Here is a 20,065-nt window from a genome sequence, read left to right as displayed (position 1 = left end):
CCATCCCTGCTTGGTCCCATGAGAGGCTCATACACTCACATACAAACACTGGAAGGCACTCTGAGACAGACTGAGAATCTGAGTGGTCCGGCATGGAGCTCCGTCCCAGCAGCTAGCGTGGAGCGGTGTGTGTGGACAGCTGCAGAGTGCTGCATGGACACCCTGCAGACTGATAGCATCCCTTTCCACTGACTGGAGACATCAGCAGCCTGTTGAACATGGAGTTTGGAAGAGTTTGGTCCAGGTATCAGAGGACGGTGCTCATCACCATGATGATGTTCAAACTGGGTAAGTTCCCCCCACAGCAGCCCCACCGCTGCGTTGTGCCTGAGCTGAGTGTCTGAATATTCAGTTTTAATTCACATTTTCAGTCCCAGATGACAGCTTTACAGTGTGAAGTGCATGTGTGCAGTCCTGCTTGGTGCTCATATGACGACCGTGATGCTGGAACATCAACCCATTCAACAAAAAGTTCAATTATTTAGTACAAAATAACAAAATGTTATCTAAGTTTCTGCTTCCCCTAAAACTTCCATGCTGCATGTGCCCCCTCCAGGGTCGGGGCGTGTCGGGGGGTGTGTGGGTGGGGGTGGTAAGTCAACCCCAGCAACCTTATGAAGCCCTGTTGACCCATTTTTCCCGCGACCTTCATTTGTGTGAGGCGTCTGAAGCTTGTTTAAGTGGTGGCACACCAGCCACAGGGATTGGCTGGGGGTGGCATTGTTAACGATCACCATAGTAACGAGCTGAGCGTCCGGCTGCACAGCTTTTTTGTCTCCTTTGAATGGAGGGGTCGGTGGGCATTAAGGAGCATGGAAAGAGGTCTCTGCTCTAACGATTTAAAGAAGAAGCAGAGGACGTACACGGCAGGCCGAGAAAGAAGAAAATCTGCCTCAAGTCGAGGAAACAAAGTTTAAAAGCAACTTGAAAAGCTGAACTCATGCTGGATTGTTGTTGAGCCTGGTAAACAACAACAGCTTTAAAATGGAGGTAAAAATCTCCATATCGTCCCTGCAGGCCTCTCACTGTACACGCCATCATCTACAGATGCCAGGAACGAGGAGACAAGTGCAGTTGGCAGGTCGGCCTGTCACGGCCAGACTGACCGATTTCTGCTCAGTCTGCTCTGCTGGGAGCTGAAACGCAGCCACACAAACGTTTCACTGTTAAGATCTGCACAGATGCACTAAAACCAGAAAACCGCTCATTAATCCAACTTATTGTGCTGAACTTATCAGACGACTCAGAAAGAGTTCAGTTTAACGAAGTTTAAATCAATCACAGCATTTTGACTCCAAACTAGACACAAAGCTCTGTGATGCGTCCCACAGGAGACAAAAGTCTCTGTGTCGCACAGCCACTGAGTCACGGAGGATTTGTGCATTTTTTAGCATAAAGCCAAGCAGCCACCTGCTGCGGAGCCTCTGGAGACAAAGCTGAACCCCGGCGGAGCTCGCAGTGATTCAGGAACATTCCTCTGAACTCAGCTGGTGTGTTGGCCAGGGGCTTCCCTTTCTCTGATTCACAGCGTTCCTGCCTCCTCCTCCTGCCACCAGACTCTCTGTACGCCCCACTCCCACTCCCTTCAGCAGGTTGTTTTTCACCTGCTGACACTAAATCTGATTCTTTGGCTGTGCTGTTTGTAAGACATTCACTTTGCCAGGGAGAGTTTAGTGGATTTAAAGGAAATGAAGCTTTGATTCTTCAGACTTAGTCTTTAGTTTTTTTTATTGCTGAATTACATATTTAAACCTGTCAGAAGGAGTAACGGTGTGGAGGGGGGTTGGAGGAAAGACACAAAAGACAGCAGTAACAACTACAACTGAAACTGGGAAAACAGACAACCAGCTGCTTCTTCTGTAAAGAAAAGCAACAGAAAACAGGCTGTCAGGAAACTAAGCAAAGAATCATCAGGAGCACCTGCAGGATAACGAACTTGGAAAAGCTTGAAGTAAACACTAAAGCATGGCGGTGAAGCCGCTGGCGCGGACATCCACGGCAGGTCATGACAACTACTCTACTCAGCTCCAAGTACCTACATGTTATACACCATCGGGGAGCGAATGATGCTACGATTCCAGGCTACAATCAGAACTGCACATTTAGCAAACACTCATTTCAGGCCAATCGTGATGCAGTTTACCCATGAGGCCATGCTGCTGCAACAAAACCTCTCCAAATGTCCAGTTACAGTTGATCTTTTCTCCATAAAACCTGTTTTAGGTGGAGATGGCAGGATTGCCAGGGTTGAATAACAGTGTGTGTTAGTGAATGAGAATATGTATGTGTGTGTAAGCTATAACGTATAGCAAGGATGAGTGTGAGCATCCAAATGTAACCGTGTCCCTTTCACGGATCAGAAGCAGAGAAAATGTCATGAAAAAAATGTTTTGTGTCCTTTTGAGGGTTTTATTTTTATTTTATTTTTTTTTACTTTACGTTATTTCATAAAAGTTGTGACATATTTGAAGAGTAAGTTAAGAAATCAGCAGTATTGATTAGCACTTTGTAACACGTAACGACTGGTATAGTTTTTATCCAACATCACAACTTGGTTCTAAAAAATCGTATCTATCGGACAATCAGCTGAGACTTTGTACAACTACAGAGTTTTCACATGCTAAGAAAATGTGTTTTTGGGGCGACAACAAGGCTCCAGAACAGAAATCATTCATTCCTTCATTCATGCATCATCCTAACCGCTAAGTCCGATGAAGGGTCCTGGGGAAGCTGGAGCCTATCCCAGCAGTCTTTGGGCCAAAGGCAGGGTACACCCTGGACAGCTCACCAGTCCATCGCAGCAGAAATCATTCATTTTACAAATAAAAATAATCATTTGCTTCTGTTTGGCAAAGGAGTGATTTGAGGTGTCGGTGGGGGAGCTTTTCCAAGTGCTACCTGAGAATAAAGAGTTAGATTCCAAAAATTATTCAGAATAAACTAACACTCAGGGAAATTTCAGATGTCCAAGTGGAAGTAAATGCAGCATGAAAATATATGTTGTTCTGTAGCAACAAACATAGACTGTAGATAAAAGATGGACGGAGCCTCAGTGACGTCATCTGTAGGTTTCTGAAGAGCTGAATGGAAGACGGAAGCTGTGAGCATGGGGTGGATGATTGACATCGAGCCAACTCCGACCTGCATGTAGCTAAGAGCTAACCGAGCTAACAGGAGCTAACCAGCTAACGAAGATAAGCAGGCTAAAGCTGAGTCATGCTGTTAACCAGCTAAAACCTGCGGTTCTACAATCCTTCTTCTTGAAGCAGGGGATCGGGTACCTGTCAATCAACAGGACACGCTTTCAATTATGCCAAACTTCGAGATGAAATTACTTCTAAACGGAGAAGTTTGAAAAAAAATTCACTCCCTCCACAGTTGTAATGAAGATAAACCTGACATATTAAACCTAAAATGTTTTTTGTACCAGGCTCTAAACATTATTATTTCTGCTGTGAAGTTGGTCTTTTTTGTTTTGAAGCCCCTAGTGGATGAGGGGGGAACTAAAGCCTGGTACAAAAAAAATAAATAAATATTTATTCGGTCAGGTTTAACAACTTTGGAGAAGTGAATTATTTTTCATCTTTTCAGAAGTAATTTAATAGCATAATTGGGGGTTTCCAGAGGCGTCGTCCATCTTTCACAGTCTACTGGCCCTTTTCCATTTGTATCAGCTGTTCTCAACTTAACTCGCCTCGGCTCGGTTTGTAGGGTTTTCCAATCGGCTTTTGAACCCGTTTACCGGTACCTCCTCAGCCCAGGGTTTAAGCGATCTGAGTCGGGTTGTGTGTGATGTGGCCAGACTGCATGCCGCTATTGGTCAGGGGCGCGGCCAATCAGAGGTCCGGGAGTGACATCACAGGAAGAGTGACTCCAACTCGCAAGTTGTTTACATTACGTGACACGTAATGGCCCAACAAAAGTCTGTTCTGTGGTCCAACGCTGAGGTGGAGACATTTCTTTTTTTGGCTGCTGATGAAAGGATACAGAGGGAACTAGATGGAGCGACAAGAGCTTTCTGACTCAACGTCTACGGCTAGCAACGGAGTTTTCAGCTGCGTCAAGAGAAGCTGAAAAAGCTCCAAAGTGACTATCAGCAGGTCAAGGACCACAATGGTTGGAGTGGATCAAACAGACGAGACTGGAAGTGGTTCCAAAAAAATGGAAACGATATATGGTCAGCGACTGGCGAGCCGCAGACCAAGTAACAGATTTCCTCCCGGTCCTGTGTTGTTGTAGAGCTTGTCGTGCACATCACTGACGTCACAGCGATTTGACACAAACCCCGCCCCTTTTAGACCTGGTACTAAACTGTGATGGAAAAGAAACAGAACCAAGCTGTGACCAGTTGAGGCGAGTTAAGTTGAGACGAGCTGGTACTAATGGAGAAGAGGCATATGATTGTTCTACATCAGCAGCACTTACAGCGTGCATAAAGCACCGTCCTGGGATAGGGTGGAGGAAAGAATATCAATAAATCCACGAATCAAAGTTTTCTTTTATTGCATCATAACTCCCCAAAAAACAAAAACTCTTTAGTGCAGGATCTCTTACATCAGCCATACCACAAAGCAGGTCATGTTGTAGTTCCTGTTTCAGATCCTCTGCTGGGCAGAAAAACTGTCATCTTTATTCTGCTATGTGGAATAAATTAATGAAGTAAAACAGACTTTGAACAAACAAACCTGTGAAACATTTTGGTATCAGATGAACATGAATGCGACCCTGTAGCAACAACTGAGGATCATTTTAACACACAGCACCACGTTCCAGATCAGGATGCAGCATTTATACAGCCGGAAGGGTGCAGCATTAAACCCGTAAAGGCACCATCATCCCATGTGAACAAATGATCATTAACTGTTTGATTTTACTAATTTTGTTTGACATGAGATGATCACTTCAGTTTCATAATCCGTTAAGTATTAAAGGTCTGGTCCTGGTCTGGGTTTCTGCTTGGCGTCCAGTCAGAAATGTACCGTTCTGTGTCGTTTGTGCCGCAGTGAACATGCGATCCCAGTTAACAGATATATAATAATTTTCCCTTCTTTTCTACAACTATGAAACAACGGAGAGCTTAGTTGTGTGAAGGGTGTCTAGGTACAGCTTCATTATCATCAGAGAAATCGTAAAGACGTCTCCATGGTAACAGGAAGAGATTAGAGCTGCCAGTGACAGCAGAGGAAATGATAATACTGATCCAGTGAGTTATTGTTACACAAATGACATTACTAAAAGTCTGCAACTGCAGAGCGAAGACATTAAGAGTCCTGCTTCAGCAAACAATGAGCTTCACAAAACAACATTTCTGATCGTTCAGGAGCAAAACAGTTCAAAATATGATTAGAAATAGCGAAGAAAATGCTGAAAATATGCTTCAGGTGGAGGAGAAACCTGCAGACGCTTCGCTAAAACTAAAGTTGATCCGTTAGCTTAAAGGGAATCTGAAGTTTTCAGTCGGTCTGAAGCTCCAGAAGGGATTAATGTGGCGCTCTGGATGAGAAGCGCTGCCAGTAAAACCTCATCAAAGTGTGATCATCCTGGGAATACAGGCCTGACTCCCAGAGAGATGGGAGACGGTAGGATGTGAATAAAGCCAGAAAGAGTTTCATGTTTTACACTCAGAGGAGAAACAACATGTCAGTCTTTAGAAATCTGATTAACCTGCTTGTTTCTGAACCATTCCCACTTTGCTCCAGATCGGTGCGTCCGAAGCAAAGTGCACGGTGGATTTACTGGTGAACTGCGTCTTCCTGACTCCATGCAGGGATTTCCAGCAGAGAATCATGTCTGCCCCGGATCACCATCTCCCGGTTCTGACATTTAGCCTTGTCGTCTGCGCACAGAGATTCCTTCTGGTTCTCTGAATCTTCTGATGATTTGAAACATCTTCATGCTTTCAGTTTTATGTTTTATGGAGCATTTTCCTGAATTTATTCCTCTGTTGTAGCCTGGTGGAGCTGTGTCCACCTGAGAGACTCTGCCACTGAAATGCTCCTTTTATACGTATGCACTCATCATGACTTGTTGTCATTTTATCTTCTTACTTGATAAAGTTCTGCTTTGTAGATCTGTAGCAGTCACTTTTCCAGCCTTATGTTGCTCCTGGTGATTCCTTTTTATGCGCAGCTCCTTTGTTTTATCAGTCATCATACTCATACCTCATCATATCTGCCGTTAAGTCAACTTTCCGACCTGAAGAACTGGTTTTAAAATCTACTCGTTAAATGACCGTCAAGCTTTTAACAGGAGAGATAAAACAAAAGCTTTACATGTGGATTAACTCAGCTGGGGGACTGATAACACACCCCTTCATGCGGGGGTCTCTGGACAGCGTCCGGAGATACTCTACCTGCTAACAGGCAGCAGCTCTGCTCAGTGTTACAGCTGGTACCAGTCAGTGCCAGGATCAACCCCGTCTGGACATAACCATGATCCATGAAGTGCTTTGTGATGAGGCTGGGTGGGTGGGTGTCTGTGGGAGGAGCCGCTATCAGCTCCCTGGAATGTGTGAGGGCTTGATTGGGTTTGGATGAAGGGGTGAAGAGTGAGGAAAGCCTGTAAGGCCGCTTCGACAGGACTGGTGAGGTTGCAGCTGCGGAGCAGGATAGCTCCGTCCCGCTGCTTTCCGCCTCGCCGCGCTCCTGGAGAGGATCATCTGGACGCTCTCTGACAAGACGGGGGAAGAAAACAATGATACAAAAGAAATAAAGTGTATTAGATCTTAAAAAGAGGTGAACGAGGTACTGGATAGACTAGATGACGTAAGACTAAAGGAATGGCTGGAAAAGACATCACAGCATGGGAGGAGATAAGGAGGGAGAAGGGAGCAAAACACACCATCCTTAAAGCTCATCACGTCACAATCTGCATGCATACTTACTCCAAAGACTCCGCGTTTCAGAGAAGTTTCTGCGCTTCACAAACACCAGTTTTATTCCAGTTTAAATAATTCAAACTCAAACAACACCAGAAGAAGTGCAAACAAGGCAACACATCTGAGGGTTTCTCAGGTACGGAGAGTCAGGAGGAGAAGTGGGAGGAAGGTGGAGGTGATGGTGTGTGAAAGGAAGAGGAGGTGTAAAAGTGGTTACAGAGGGAAATGTGGGTGTTATATGGAGGGAATAAACATTGTCTGCCAGTTAATTGGAAGGTTTTTATTCCACCCCGCCCTGCAGTAACGGCGACTCTGCTCCAGACCTTCCTGGAAGTGGGAAAGATAAAACACCTTGTTAGGAGCAGGAGGAAGGTGTCACAGTCACTCTGCTTGATAAACACAGAGTTTTATCTCTCTTAAGGTCAAGAAAAGACCTTTACAAAGCCAGAAAAGATAAAGTAAAACCATCTGACTCTGTGCTGGTGAAGCAGTTGAGTTTTTAAGCTCTAAATTTCCTGCTGCTGCGGTGACGTTTCCCAGTCTGATCAGTCATATCAGGTAATCCATAACACCTCTGTGAGGCCCGATAAGCTTGTTTTCTCTTCTGGTTACAACTTCCTGTTGCAGCAGAGATTCTTTCAATCGGTCATCCAACCAGAATTATGCAGACTTTAATCTGGATGTGAAATAGATTACAACACATCAATCCTGGAAAAACAGTGAAATTACGCAGAATTCTCGCCTTGAGACGTTAAAACCCCTGATGGGGGAAGATCCTGGAGGTCTTATCCTCTGCAGAGTGTTTGTCTTCTGTAAGCCTGCTTTTTTGTCTGTTTGGACCGGGACACGTACCTAAACTACCCTCCAAATACTCGTAAAGAAGTTTGAAAAACTCTAAAAGAACTTGGCATTTTGTGGGTAGAAGAAATGCTCATGAAGCAAACTCTCACCTGCTCACACAGACATGTCTTACGTTTACGTTTCGCACCATCTGCTGGGACCTGAAGTCCAGAGAAAAGAGGTGATTGTAATTCTTTATCAGCTGATTGGTTTCTAAGCACCTCCAAAGGCCATGAGCTCTACGAGCCCTAATACACGCAACGCTTAGGGGTGGGGGGTCACCTACAGACATGGGACTTTGTAACAAAGTATAGACATTAAAGTGTGTTTTAATCCTGACGACATGCTGTTGGACATGTGGAAAGAAGCTAATTGCATTGGTTCCAGTCTGGATCTGGTTCATGCTGGTTATCGTGTGTAAAAACCCACCTTTAGCACTACTTAGAGCAGGGCTACTCAATTAGATGTTCAGGTGGGCCAAATTTTCACATAAAAAAATGATCAGAGCCCACACATAAGGAAAGGTAAAATAAATCAGTCAAAATGAATGATACAATTACATTTTGAGAAGTAAGTAGTTTATTAATTTTTCTGTTTTAAATTCAGTCCCACATGACAATGACAAAATAAAATAATGAAAATTCCAGTCAGAACCTGTTTTTCTCCCAACTTTTAACATAAAAAGGTCCAATCAAACTAAACTTCTCGATGTGGAGCCTCCTCACATGATACTCTTTACACACCGCCACACACTCATTGCATATTAAACACATCGGTTTGGTGCTCGAATGTGACGGCAAAATAAACAAATACTTATCGTCAGGGTGGTGGTAAATCTGCAGGTTTTTTTTGTCAATTTTGCGTTTTGGGACAGAGAGCGACATGCTTGCTAGCGCTACTCTTACAGCTTCAAAACACAACAACACGCTGGTGTTACATTCATGGTCTGCTCAACTGTAGGATTGTAGGCGACTTAATCAGCGTAGAATAACTGAAGGTTCTTGATTATTATCTTTATTCTTTGACATAAACTGGTCCAGATAGACGTTGGTTCTGGGCCGCATTGAAGAGGTCTGACTCAGAGGATTTTTGTTACGATCGGCAGCTGTTAATCTGAGCGAGGGGCCATGACTTGAGTCCCTCAGGGGTCAGTCTTTAAACATCTTCTGTTTCACCTGTATCCGCTCCTTTTGGGTCAAATACTACCGATGAACATCCGTAGTATTTTAGATACAAATGTCTGGATGTTCATTTGCTTCAAAAATATGATTTTATTTCTTTTTTTAACAGTATTTTTCCTGTTTCCTTCCTTCCATGCAGGCCTACTGTGCACAGCAGCAGCAGACAAGTGTTTATCATCTCCCTGTAACAACGGCGCGACGTGTTTCGACCACCTGGGTGACTACATGTGTTTGTGCCCCAAAGGGCCCGTGTGGTACATGGGCAAACACTGTGACGATCTGTATGATGCCTGTTTGATGGAGGCTTGTACAAACTGCACCAGCAAACTTGGGACTGATGAGTTCACCTGCCACTGCCCAGATGGCTTCACTGGGCTCAGGTGCGACGAGGACCTGGATGAATGCCAGAGCAACCCCTGCGGGGGGCTAAAGTCCTACTGTGTTGATGGATTCAATGACTTTTCCTGCCACTGTCCCCTCGGACTGGGAGGGGACGACTGCCAGGATAATGTGACCACTTGTTTAGTGGAAACATGCCAGAATGGTGGCACGTGTATGGACATCCCTGACACTGGACATCAATGCCAGTGTGCTGCTGGATTCCAGGGCAGCAACTGTGAGGAGAATATTGATGAGTGCCAGTCTGAACCCTGCCAGAACGGAGCCATCTGTAAGGATGGCAACAACGGTTACCAGTGTTTCTGTGTGCCTGGATTTCAGGGTTACCACTGTGACCTGGACATCAATGAGTGTGCCTCCAGACCCTGCCAAAACAATGGCACCTGCCTGGATGAGGTGGATCATTACGCTTGCAAATGCGCCCCGGGTTTTAAAGGTAAGACGCTGACTTATGCAGGCCAACGCTGCTAAACGGCACCGTTTTCACCAATTCTGTCAGAACTGCATTTTACACGTCGCAGTCCGTGTACTTGAAGACAAATTATGATAACAAAAGACCTTCTAGCAAGTTCGAACCTTGACATTTACCATCCTGCAACTTTTAGATGCAACCCTTATCGAACACACCTGAATCAAATGCATGTCAGAAGAGAGAATTCTGCTATTTGATTCAGGGGCGACGGACTGGCAAGCTGTCCAGGGTGTATCTTGCCTTTCACCCACAGGCTGCTGGGATAGGCTCCAGCTTCCCTGCAACCCTTCATCAGACTTAGCGGTTAGGAAAATGAATGAATGAATGATTCAGGTGTGTTGAAGGGATGCATCTTAAAGTTGCAGGGTAGTAGATCTCGACGACCAGACTGGGGCACCCCTGTTCTACCACTTCACTTTACAATGTCATCCATAAACTTCCCAACAGTGTTTGCCAAACATATGCACCATTCTTTCCAAGTAATTCAACAGACCAAAGTTTTCATTGGGAATGTGTATTTAGGCTGCCTTACCACCTCTATAACACAACCACAGCTTCCTAATCTGGTGTGACATGAGGTTATTGCTGCCATGATCAGCAGGTTGTTGGTTAACTCTGCTACTGTAGCTTGTTCTGTGGCTTCTGGTCTTTACTGTTCGAGTCCTCAGTGTTGTTTCCTGTTTTATTGAGTAGATTTTATCCTCTTGTGAAGGTTGCATCTGTTCAGTTTACCTCCTGGTCCCCAACAACAGCTCTAATACTCACACCTACTTGCTATTGTGTAATCAGTCCTATTTTTAAGTGGCAGGTTTTCCTTGGTTCATTCCCAGTTCATTGTGTTATGGTGCTGTGATAGTCGTGTTAGTCTTCAGTTCTTTCCATCCCAGCAGTTGTCATTTCCCAGTCTTTTCAATAACCCCCGTTGCCTGGAAAATGGGGTGGGGCTAGACAATGGGCGGAGTTGGATGTCAAGTGGGCGTGGTTATGGGCAATGGGCATTAGGGGTTAAGGTTAGTGATGGCCACCAATCAAAATGTTGAGGGGGCGGTGTTGGACAGCCCCATCCAATATCCAGCTCCGCCTCATTTTCCAGTCTGTAGCCAAGACCCTCTCAGTCTTTAAGCCATCCTGTTTACATTTGCTAGTTTTTAGTTTCAGTGTTCCTGATGCAGATGCACTTACTAAACCAGTGACTCCAACGTACCGTGCTGCAGAGGCGGCAATTCCTGGTCCAGAGAGTAAAAGTCCTGCCATGTTTTTGGATCTACTGGTACATTGAGAACAGGTGTTTTCTCTAACAGGCTCGTTTACCTGGCAAATAAATTCAGCTTGTTTGGTGACTGGTTGGAACAGCAGCTGGACAGGACTTTTACTTTCTGGGCCAGGAATTGCCCCCTCTGCCGTGCTGTAATGCTTTCATTCGCTAGCTTCCAGCCAAAACTGATGCACTCTGGTTGAGTCCTGCCCTGTCATGCAAGAAAAGTTAAAGATACCTGTGAAGTTGTGTTCTGTTTTAAACAGGACCACTCATCTGCACCGCTGTGCTTTGCAGACAATGAAATTAATGAAATCATGTAAGACTAAATAAATAAATAACATAAATATTAAGGGCACCAGAGTAGAATTAATTATTCCACTAGCATAGCTCCACCAGACCTCACCTAACCCCACTGATGCACGAGATGTGGCTACTATAGAAAGTATAGTATATAAGAAAAATCTGACCATGAATATGTCTTACAGTGGTGTAAAACAGATTTTAAGCCCGCTCTCCCCATTTATTAAAACTGGGACCTGGTTAGATGAAATGGTCAAATTTCTGTGGAAGTGTATTCATTCAAGTCGTTGTGGCCTTAACCTTAACAATCACACAGGCTCTCTGCCGTCAAAAGATGCATTTCCACACCTAGACTTGTACAAAACTAAATATCGCAATAGAAAAATAAACGCTAATGGAAACACCCACATGTCGAAAAAAAATCTCAAATGTCACTAAATCGTTTTTTTTTCGTGAGGTGGTTTTTCAGTTGTTTCAACATATAAATATACTGTACAGAAAAGCTGTAATGGAAACACTTATCACATTCACGCGTCCCTGGAGGGGGTCGTGACCAGTTCATTTCCAGTAAATATGGCGCGGTGTGGGACAAACGGCAAATTTCAGAGTTTTGAAAAGAAAATGAGGGAGAAAAGTTTAAAAAAAAAAAAAAAAACCTCAGCAAATGCTCCGCAGCAAGTAGAAAAGCCCAAATAACGCTATGTGGTCGCTACTTAAGCCACAATTCTTGCAAAACCTTGAGGAATGCATTGTGTATGTCAAAACTTACAAATATCACTTATTTTGCGAACAAATGCAAAGAAAACGCAGGTAAAGCCTCATCGACCCCTGTGGACTTTGGAGACCCCAGGTTGGGCACCAGTATTAAAAAAAAAAACAGTTGTCACATTTGACTGAACCTAAAGACCTAAAGAACCAGACAGAAACACAACGACAAAATAGATGAACAGAGGGAAAAAACAGACTTATTGCTATAAAACTAAACCGAGCAAACTCACAAAACACTGGAGAAAGACCAAGCCAAACCAGGGAATAAGGCAGGCAGCAGTTCTGCCTACTGGAAAGTTTGGCAACCATCTGCCGCTAAACGTGGCACCAGTCCTTAAATACTGGAGGGAATGATGATGGCCTGCAGGTGTGCTGACACGCCCAGGTGCAACAATTCAGACAAACGAGACGGAGGAATCAGACACAGCGAACACCAGAAACTACAGAAAAGACTGCAGCAGAAAAACCAAACCAGAAAGCTCAGACACCCGCATGAGGTAGTGTTTCCATGACAACGGTGATGCCGCTTTTCCCGCTGGTAGAAAAAACCTGCAAACTTTTTATCAGCATTCAGTCTCACATCCAGTCATTTTGCAGAAGTTGTGTGTGTTTATCAGCTTCTGCTCTGATCAGCAGCACTCAGCAACGTCCAGGTCCATGCAGTTTGTCTCTACAGGGAGACGCCTGCACAGGCACAGCGTCTCACGCGGAGCCTCTGCTTCTGACTGCAAGGACTTGTGGACAAAAAGAGTACTTTTTAACAATGAAGGAGCGCTTTAAGCTTGTGTTGCGTTGTCAGATTAAACTCATTTAACACAGAAAATCCAGCTTATCAGACACTGTGGTCAAACATAGCCAGTAAAAGACAGTTCCGTCTCCTCATGTTGTCCTGGCTGCAGGATAACCGTCATGGTAACCAAACAAGATTAAACTGACTTATCATAGGAGATATGATAAATTTATTACAGTTTGACTCATTTTCCTGACATGTGTGCAGCAGCAGGAGATTCAACACACTCCAAGGAGCCAGTTAATGCACCTTAAACCCTCTATAAGATGCATGTGCATTGAATTTAGAGCAAACAGCGCGGTGATGACAAATATACAGATGTCATTGTCCCGGACTTCTCGTCAACATGTATCAGTTTAAAGTTTTCTTTATACACCTTGTATGAACATGACAGACGCATAAACAGGGAAACAAAACAATCTGCTGAAATTTAAAGGTTCATTTGGTCCAGGAGAGTCTATTATTGATCAGCTCTGTTCTGTCTGGCTTTACATGGTCTAGAAATGTAAAATATATCCTTCTTCAGAGTAATAACCCTGCCCCTAACTGACTAAGTCTTCATTTGGGTATCAGATAAAACAAATGATCAAAATATTTTCTCAGATTTAAAGTTGTAATGTGAAGTGTTTAAGTGTTGGTGCAGACAGCGTGGACAGTAAACTGTGAGAAAAGCTTCACGTCTGGTCTTCATGGTTTAGAGCTGTGGGCATCGTTCTGTTTACATGTACGGTAAAGTGCTGCCGCTGTCACGCTCCGGCTCACCGCCACCATTCCTCTGACCCCCTGCAGGGATTAACTGTGAGGTGGAAATTGATGAGTGTGAGACCCGTCCTTGTCAGAACGGCGCCACCTGCAGAGACCACGTTGCCATGTACTCGTGTGAGTGTGTGGCCGGTTTCCAGGGTCGAGACTGTGAGATCAACATCGATGAGTGCATCAGCACGCCGTGCCTGAATGAGGGCAAGTGCATAGATGGGGTCAACAGGTAGGATTACTCACACACACACACACACACACACACACACACACACACATATGAATGCTTCCATTGGTTCGTCAGAGGAAGACACACCACCTTACACTGATTGTCTGGAGTCTCACTGACAGTAAATATGTTCGCGTTCATAAAATATGAAGAAAATACGTCCGCAGTTGCTAAAAGGAGGAAGACTGTGTGAAATGTGAATAAAAACTTGGTGCAACAATGTTTAAATCACATAAATCCATATTTAATTCCAGTAGAACATCAGCAGCGTGTCAGAAACAGAGACTTTGAACTGTTTCATGGGAAATACGATGAGACAAGATGGCAACATGTTTGTAAAAAAGTAGTTCCAGGTTGCATCTTTACTTTTAACAACTGGAGGAGAGGGGACCAGTTCTAGTTGGACCTTGTTGCTGGTTTCTGCTTCTATGATGCTCCAGATGTTTTGTACTGGTGGAACTGGACTGCAGCAGACCAGTTCTCCTGTTCCACCATCAGGATGTGGTCCAGCATGGTGGAAGGTCTTCCCTGAAAGAGACGTTGTCTGGATGGGAGCAGATGTTCCAGCATTGATGGAGCTTCCCAGATGTGGAAGCTGCCCACGCCATCGGCACTAATGCAACCCCATCCCATCAGAGATGCAGGCTGATAACAAGCTGGATGCTCCCTCTCCTCTTTAGTCTGCAGGACACGCCGTCCATGCTGTCCACAAACTATTCCACATCTTCATCCAGGTTCCTTTAGGACACATTCACATCTGCTTTTTTACTCTAATCCGAGTCTGTTTGCTCAGAAAGTCGCTTCGTTTGGAGAAATGTGAATGCAATTCTGATTTGGACCAAAGAAGCGGACTCGGTCTGTCTTCAAATAGACCACATACAGGAAGCGAACTACAAAAAAAAGTCATTCCTGCATGTGGCGTAGCATTGCATTGTTGGTAAATCCATAGCGATGGCGCTAAGGGTCCTCTGCCTCGTCTGGTGTTCATACTGCGTCCATTGTTGCAGAGTATTTCTGCAGTATACTTGCATAAGACACAATAAAAACCCAAAACAGCCATAGTTTGGTCTCCATGTTTAACTCGCACCGTAGTTTTCTTCTTCTTGTGGGTCTGGTCCTCTCTTCTGCTAAATACTAGTGCAGCGCCACCTCCGGTGGGAATGGGGATATATTATTCTAATGGTTTGGCTAATTTGAACAAAGTGCAGCGCGAACTTGATCTTGGTCCGCATGGATACACCCCCCTACAGCTGATCCGAGTCCCCAATCGGACCGAGTCCCCAGTTGGACCGGGTCCCCAGTCGGACCGGGTCTAGTGGACCATCCTGATGTGAATGCACCCTTAGTCTGCAGGACATGGAGGAGATTTCAGGGTTCCCTGAAAAATATGGCTTGCTGGGATTTACAAATCATTCTGTTTTTATTTACAGTTGTGGTTGTTAATGCTGTTTACCTCGTGTGAACAACGCGGCACCGTGAGATAACTTACAGTCCAAACCAGAACAACCAGTAACAAAGTGAATCATACTGTGTGTGTAGATCAGATGTAGCTTAGACTCTTGTATCGCTCCTTTTTTAGTGATTAAAAAGCACAGAAATAAAAATAAAATGCTTTCCAGAAACAGCTGTGTGAATCACCGGCAGCATCCTTCCACACATTAAACTTTTGTTGACTGGTGATGCTGGGGGGACTGGTTTAGATGTGCTCAGGCCGTAACAGGTTTAAAGTAGAAACTAAATAAAATCCTCCTGCTTGTTTTGTTTGTTTCTTCGCTCCCACGTGAGACGAAGATGGCAGAGGAGTTGAGCTGCAGGCTGAGCCCGTCAGGGCGATGCGTCACCCGGCGGCAGGTTGAGTCTGCACGCCAGACAGTAAAGTTGAACTGGGATAAGAACTAATCCCCTTCCAGTCAGTCATAGTGATGAGTCACGCCTGGAGCTGCTCTGAATACCTGGTGCAGTCGTAACACTGATAGGAATCATCCGGAGTGAGGATAGAAAACACCTCATTGTGTGGTTTTTTCATTAAACTTGGGAACTCTGTGGCGACTCTGGACTCAGAGTCACTCACACAGAAAACCCGGTTGTTTTGCTTCCTGCTTAATGTGGGATGTAACATGCTGGATGATGTCCCAGAAGTCTGAAAACATCCTCATGATGCTGCTGGATGAGACTGAATGGTGAAGCCTGACTCGCTGTGTTGGCCTCGCTCTGCAGTGTTTACTCTGCTAGCCGTCGTTTGAACGCATCAGCAATGATTTACCTCATATGCTGTTCTTTTTTAAATTAAAAAACTTTAAGCAAATGTTTTTATCTTTATTTTCTTTTTTCTTTTAATATTTGAGTGAAATGCTGTATAAATATAATCCAGCTGTGCAACAGCATTTTGTTGGTTCAATATTCTTTTGTTTACATTTGCATAATATTCATAAAACTATGAAAGTCTAAAGGAAAAAAAGACTTTTGTCCATTTTGTCCATTTCCAGAAGTTGTGTTACAGAAATAACGAAGAATAAAATGCTTCACCTCATCTCCCTGAAGACAACAGCTTAAGTCTGACTTTTTCATAGATATGAGTGTGACTGTGATGGGACGGGTTTCCATGGCGACCACTGTGAAGAGGATATTCCTGAATGCGCATCGGACCCCTGTCAGCATGGAGCCACATGCTTAGATGGTGTGAACCAGTACAAGTGTCTCTGCTGGGAAGGTACGATGCATGTCAGCACATCACGTCATCCACATGTTGTGGAGCAGAGACAATCAGAAATGTTCATGTGGAACCGGTGTACACAGGGTGAATGGGTTTCAAAATTCACATTGTTATTATTATTATTATTATCATCATCATCATCATCATTTTTATTATTATTATTAATAATAATAATAATAATAATAATAATAATAATAATAATAATAATAATAATACATGTAAAACCAGTGTAAATAAATTTTAAAATTCACATTGTTATTATTATTATTATTAGTAGTAGTAGTAGTGGTAGTAGTAGTAGTATTACCAACATCAACAATAATAACAATAATAATAAACATTTTATTTATTCTCCTTTTTAGACAGTGAAGGTCAGCTTATAGGTAAAATAAAACACGGATTAAAACACAATAAATATTGAAGTTATTTAAATAACAATGAATGAAATAAAAAACAAATAAAGCATGAAAACAACCATGAACTAGTCAGTACAGACCATCCTGTCTATCCGTGGAGGGACAGGAAGCCTGAACTGCTGGGTTTTTAGCTGTTAACGTGTGGAAGTGAAGCAGTATGGTCCCACTGCGCTACGGCTAACAGGAGGAATGGGGAGATGGATACATGTAGGACCAGCGATACAGACAGAAACATGGAGAAGGTCAGACATGCATGAAGGGGCCAGGTTGTGTGTGATGTGTAGCCTTGCATGTTGCATGTATACTGGATGTGGTATGTGACGGGGAACCGTGGAGTTTCTGTTGCACAGGTTCATAATTGTAATCATTGTAATCATAATATCAATAACTTTTCCATGTTTTCACGCTTGTCTGTTCAGGTTACACAGGAGAGAACTGCCAGGTGGACGTTAATGAATGTGAACTGCATCCATGTGACAACGGCGGCAAGTGTTTCCAGCGCTCAGATGTCCAGAACTACGGGACGCTTCCTGAACTCAGCATGGCTAATTTCAGCTACGAAGCGGCAGCTGGCTTCATCTGCCGCTGCCTGCCAGGATTCTCTGGTCAGCTTCTCACCCACCACAGTTACCTGACACGTCTTCTCCCCTGAATGGGACCAAGCCATGTTTGTTTTCTCCTCTTGCAGGAGAAAACTGCTCGGTCAACGTGGACGAGTGTGAGTCTGCTCCATGTCAGCATGGAGGGAGCTGTCAGGATCAGGTCAACGCTTATCAGTGTGTGTGTCCAGCTGGCTTCAGAGGTGGGAGAAACATCTCATCACTTTACCTACTTTGCTTTTTGTCAACAGATACCACGGAGAGGTGATATTTTCAGTTAGCTTATCACACAGCTGTGGTATGTGCACGTCCCCAGGTTGGTTTCAACCCTAAACGGCTAGGTTTAGTATTAAAAATCAAAACATAAACATGAAAAAATCAGAATAAAATGATAATAATAAATAAATAAAATAATAAAATAGATAGATAATATATAAATAAATACAAGAATAATAGTTAATATGAGTATAAATAAAAGAAATTGAATAACTAAATGTAAAAATAAATAAATAAATAGATAAATAAATAAATAAAGACCAGAACACCATTCTTTAATGTTAAGTAAAGTTTAATGTTAATGTAAAGTAGCAGGATTTAACTTTCTGCATCTTTTTGATTTCACAGTGACATTTCTTATAAAGCTTGATGTCAAGCTCTGGACTAGTCTGCTGATAAAGTCTGATAGGTATCAAGATGTGTTGCAGCAGGTAAACTCTGAACACTACAGGACCGGAGCTGCCCACCCCTGACATAAGTCAACATCAGGCTAACTTTCACGTCAGTAGACCCTTGCCTCCTACCTCTACTCTGAGCTCTCTGCAGTCTGTAAAAGTCTGTCCAATGTTGACGAATCACTTGCTCTCTCACTTTCTTTATTTTCTTCACCTACTCCAATAATATCCTTTTGGTTTTCCTTGATGAATCCACCATGATGCGTGTTAAAAAGATCCATCCCTCCATCCATCCATCCGTCCATCCATCCATCTGTCCATCCATCCATCCATCCATCCATCCATCCTTCCATCCATCCATCTATCCATCCGTCCATCTGTCCATCCATCCATCTGTCCATCCATCCATCCGTCCATCCATCCATCCATCCATCCATCTATCCATCCGTCCATCTGCCCATCCATCCATCTGTCCATCCATCCATCCATCCATCCATCCATCCATCTGTCCATCCATCCATCCATCCATCCATCCAGCCATCCATCCATCTGTAGGTCCATCCATCTATCTGTCCATCTATCCATCCATCTATCCTTCCATCCATCCATCCATCCATCCATCCATCCATCCATCCATCCATCCATCTATCCATCCATCCATCCATCTATCCATCTGTCCATCTGTCCATCTATCCATCTGTCCATCCATCCATCCATCCATCCATAATCTGTCCATCCATCCATCTGTCCATCCATCCATCCATCCATCCATACGTCCATCCGTCCATACATCCGTCCGTCTGTTCATCTGTCCATCCATCCATCCATCCATCCATCCATACGTCCATCCGTCCATACATCCGTCCGTCTGTTCATCTGTCCATCCATCCATCCATCCATACGTCCATCCGTCCATACATCCGTCCGTCTGTCCATCCATCCATCCATCCATCCATCCTTCCTTCCTTTTTGTCAGTCCAGTTAAGGATAGTGGGGAAGGTGGAGTCTATCCTAGTAATCATCAGGTACACCTGGGCAGGTTGCCAGTCCATCCCAGGGCTTAAAAGAGCCACCATGTTGATGATCAGTTGCAGGTGTTGTGATGCAGCGCGTAAAGCAAAGCTCGGCTTTTACACGAGGCAGTGTTCCATACAAAAAAGTTCTGAACTGCGGTTTCTCGGCCTCAGGGGGCTGCTGGGCAACAACAACTCCAGAATGTGCATGATAAATGTCACAAAACACAAGACAGGAGTTTAGAGAATTACCTGGAAAACTCTCAAGTCACTCGAGTCTGTTCCTGTTAGCTGTTTTTGTGTTTTGTATATATTTGTTCGAGCTACTTTCAGACTCAACAGTTTCAAAGGTTTACAGAGGATTTGGAGACCGGAGAGCCCCTGAAGGCCAACGTGTCCTGATGAGATTTCGGTCTGACTACATTCTCATGTCAGAACCCTCAAACTGAACCGCGAGTTGGCAGCAAGTTACGCTGCAGCTCCAGGATTCTTTATTTTTGGCCCATTTCTCTGGTTTTCCACTTTGAAGCTGTGTGGCTACATATACACTACCACTCAGAAGTAGGAAAATATCTTAATTTGAAGTGAATAAATGAACTGCAATCAGCCACATCTCCTACAGTTTGGACATAATGCAGCACTGAAAGATCCTTCAGTCCATAAAAACTGCTGTGGAAAAACTTATAACCTTTCAGAATGTCTTTGGCCAGGCAATAAAGGGTTAATCCTCCTCTGGCTGATTAGTCTTCATGACTAGCCAACATATTAAATCCTCATTAGAGT

At 44.0% G+C, this 20,065-nt stretch overlaps 1 protein-coding gene across 1 annotated transcript in view; it reads left to right on the top strand.

The window, feature by feature from the left end:
• Positions 1-218: 218 nt before the first annotated feature.
• Positions 219-20,065, top strand: part of LOC306764644 (protein crumbs homolog 2-like) — a gene marked incomplete at both ends in the record, with an annotated part of 38,169 nt that continues 18,322 nt past the window's right edge. The window contains 6 exons of the mRNA XM_079251837.1: positions 219-288; positions 9,038-9,733; positions 13,675-13,870; positions 16,441-16,580; positions 17,419-17,604; positions 17,688-17,801. Of these exons, the coding sequence (XP_079107963.1) occupies positions 219-288; positions 9,038-9,733; positions 13,675-13,870; positions 16,441-16,580; positions 17,419-17,604; positions 17,688-17,801 (1,402 nt within the window). The remainder of the gene's footprint in view (positions 289-9,037; positions 9,734-13,674; positions 13,871-16,440; positions 16,581-17,418; positions 17,605-17,687; positions 17,802-20,065) is intronic.

The sequence above is a fragment of the Telmatherina bonti genome (assembly GCF_933228915.1).
Source record: "Telmatherina bonti genome assembly, chromosome: 13".
Taxonomy (NCBI): Eukaryota; Metazoa; Chordata; class Actinopteri; order Atheriniformes; family Telmatherinidae; genus Telmatherina; species Telmatherina bonti.
This window is presented reverse-complemented; position numbering and strand designations above follow the sequence as displayed.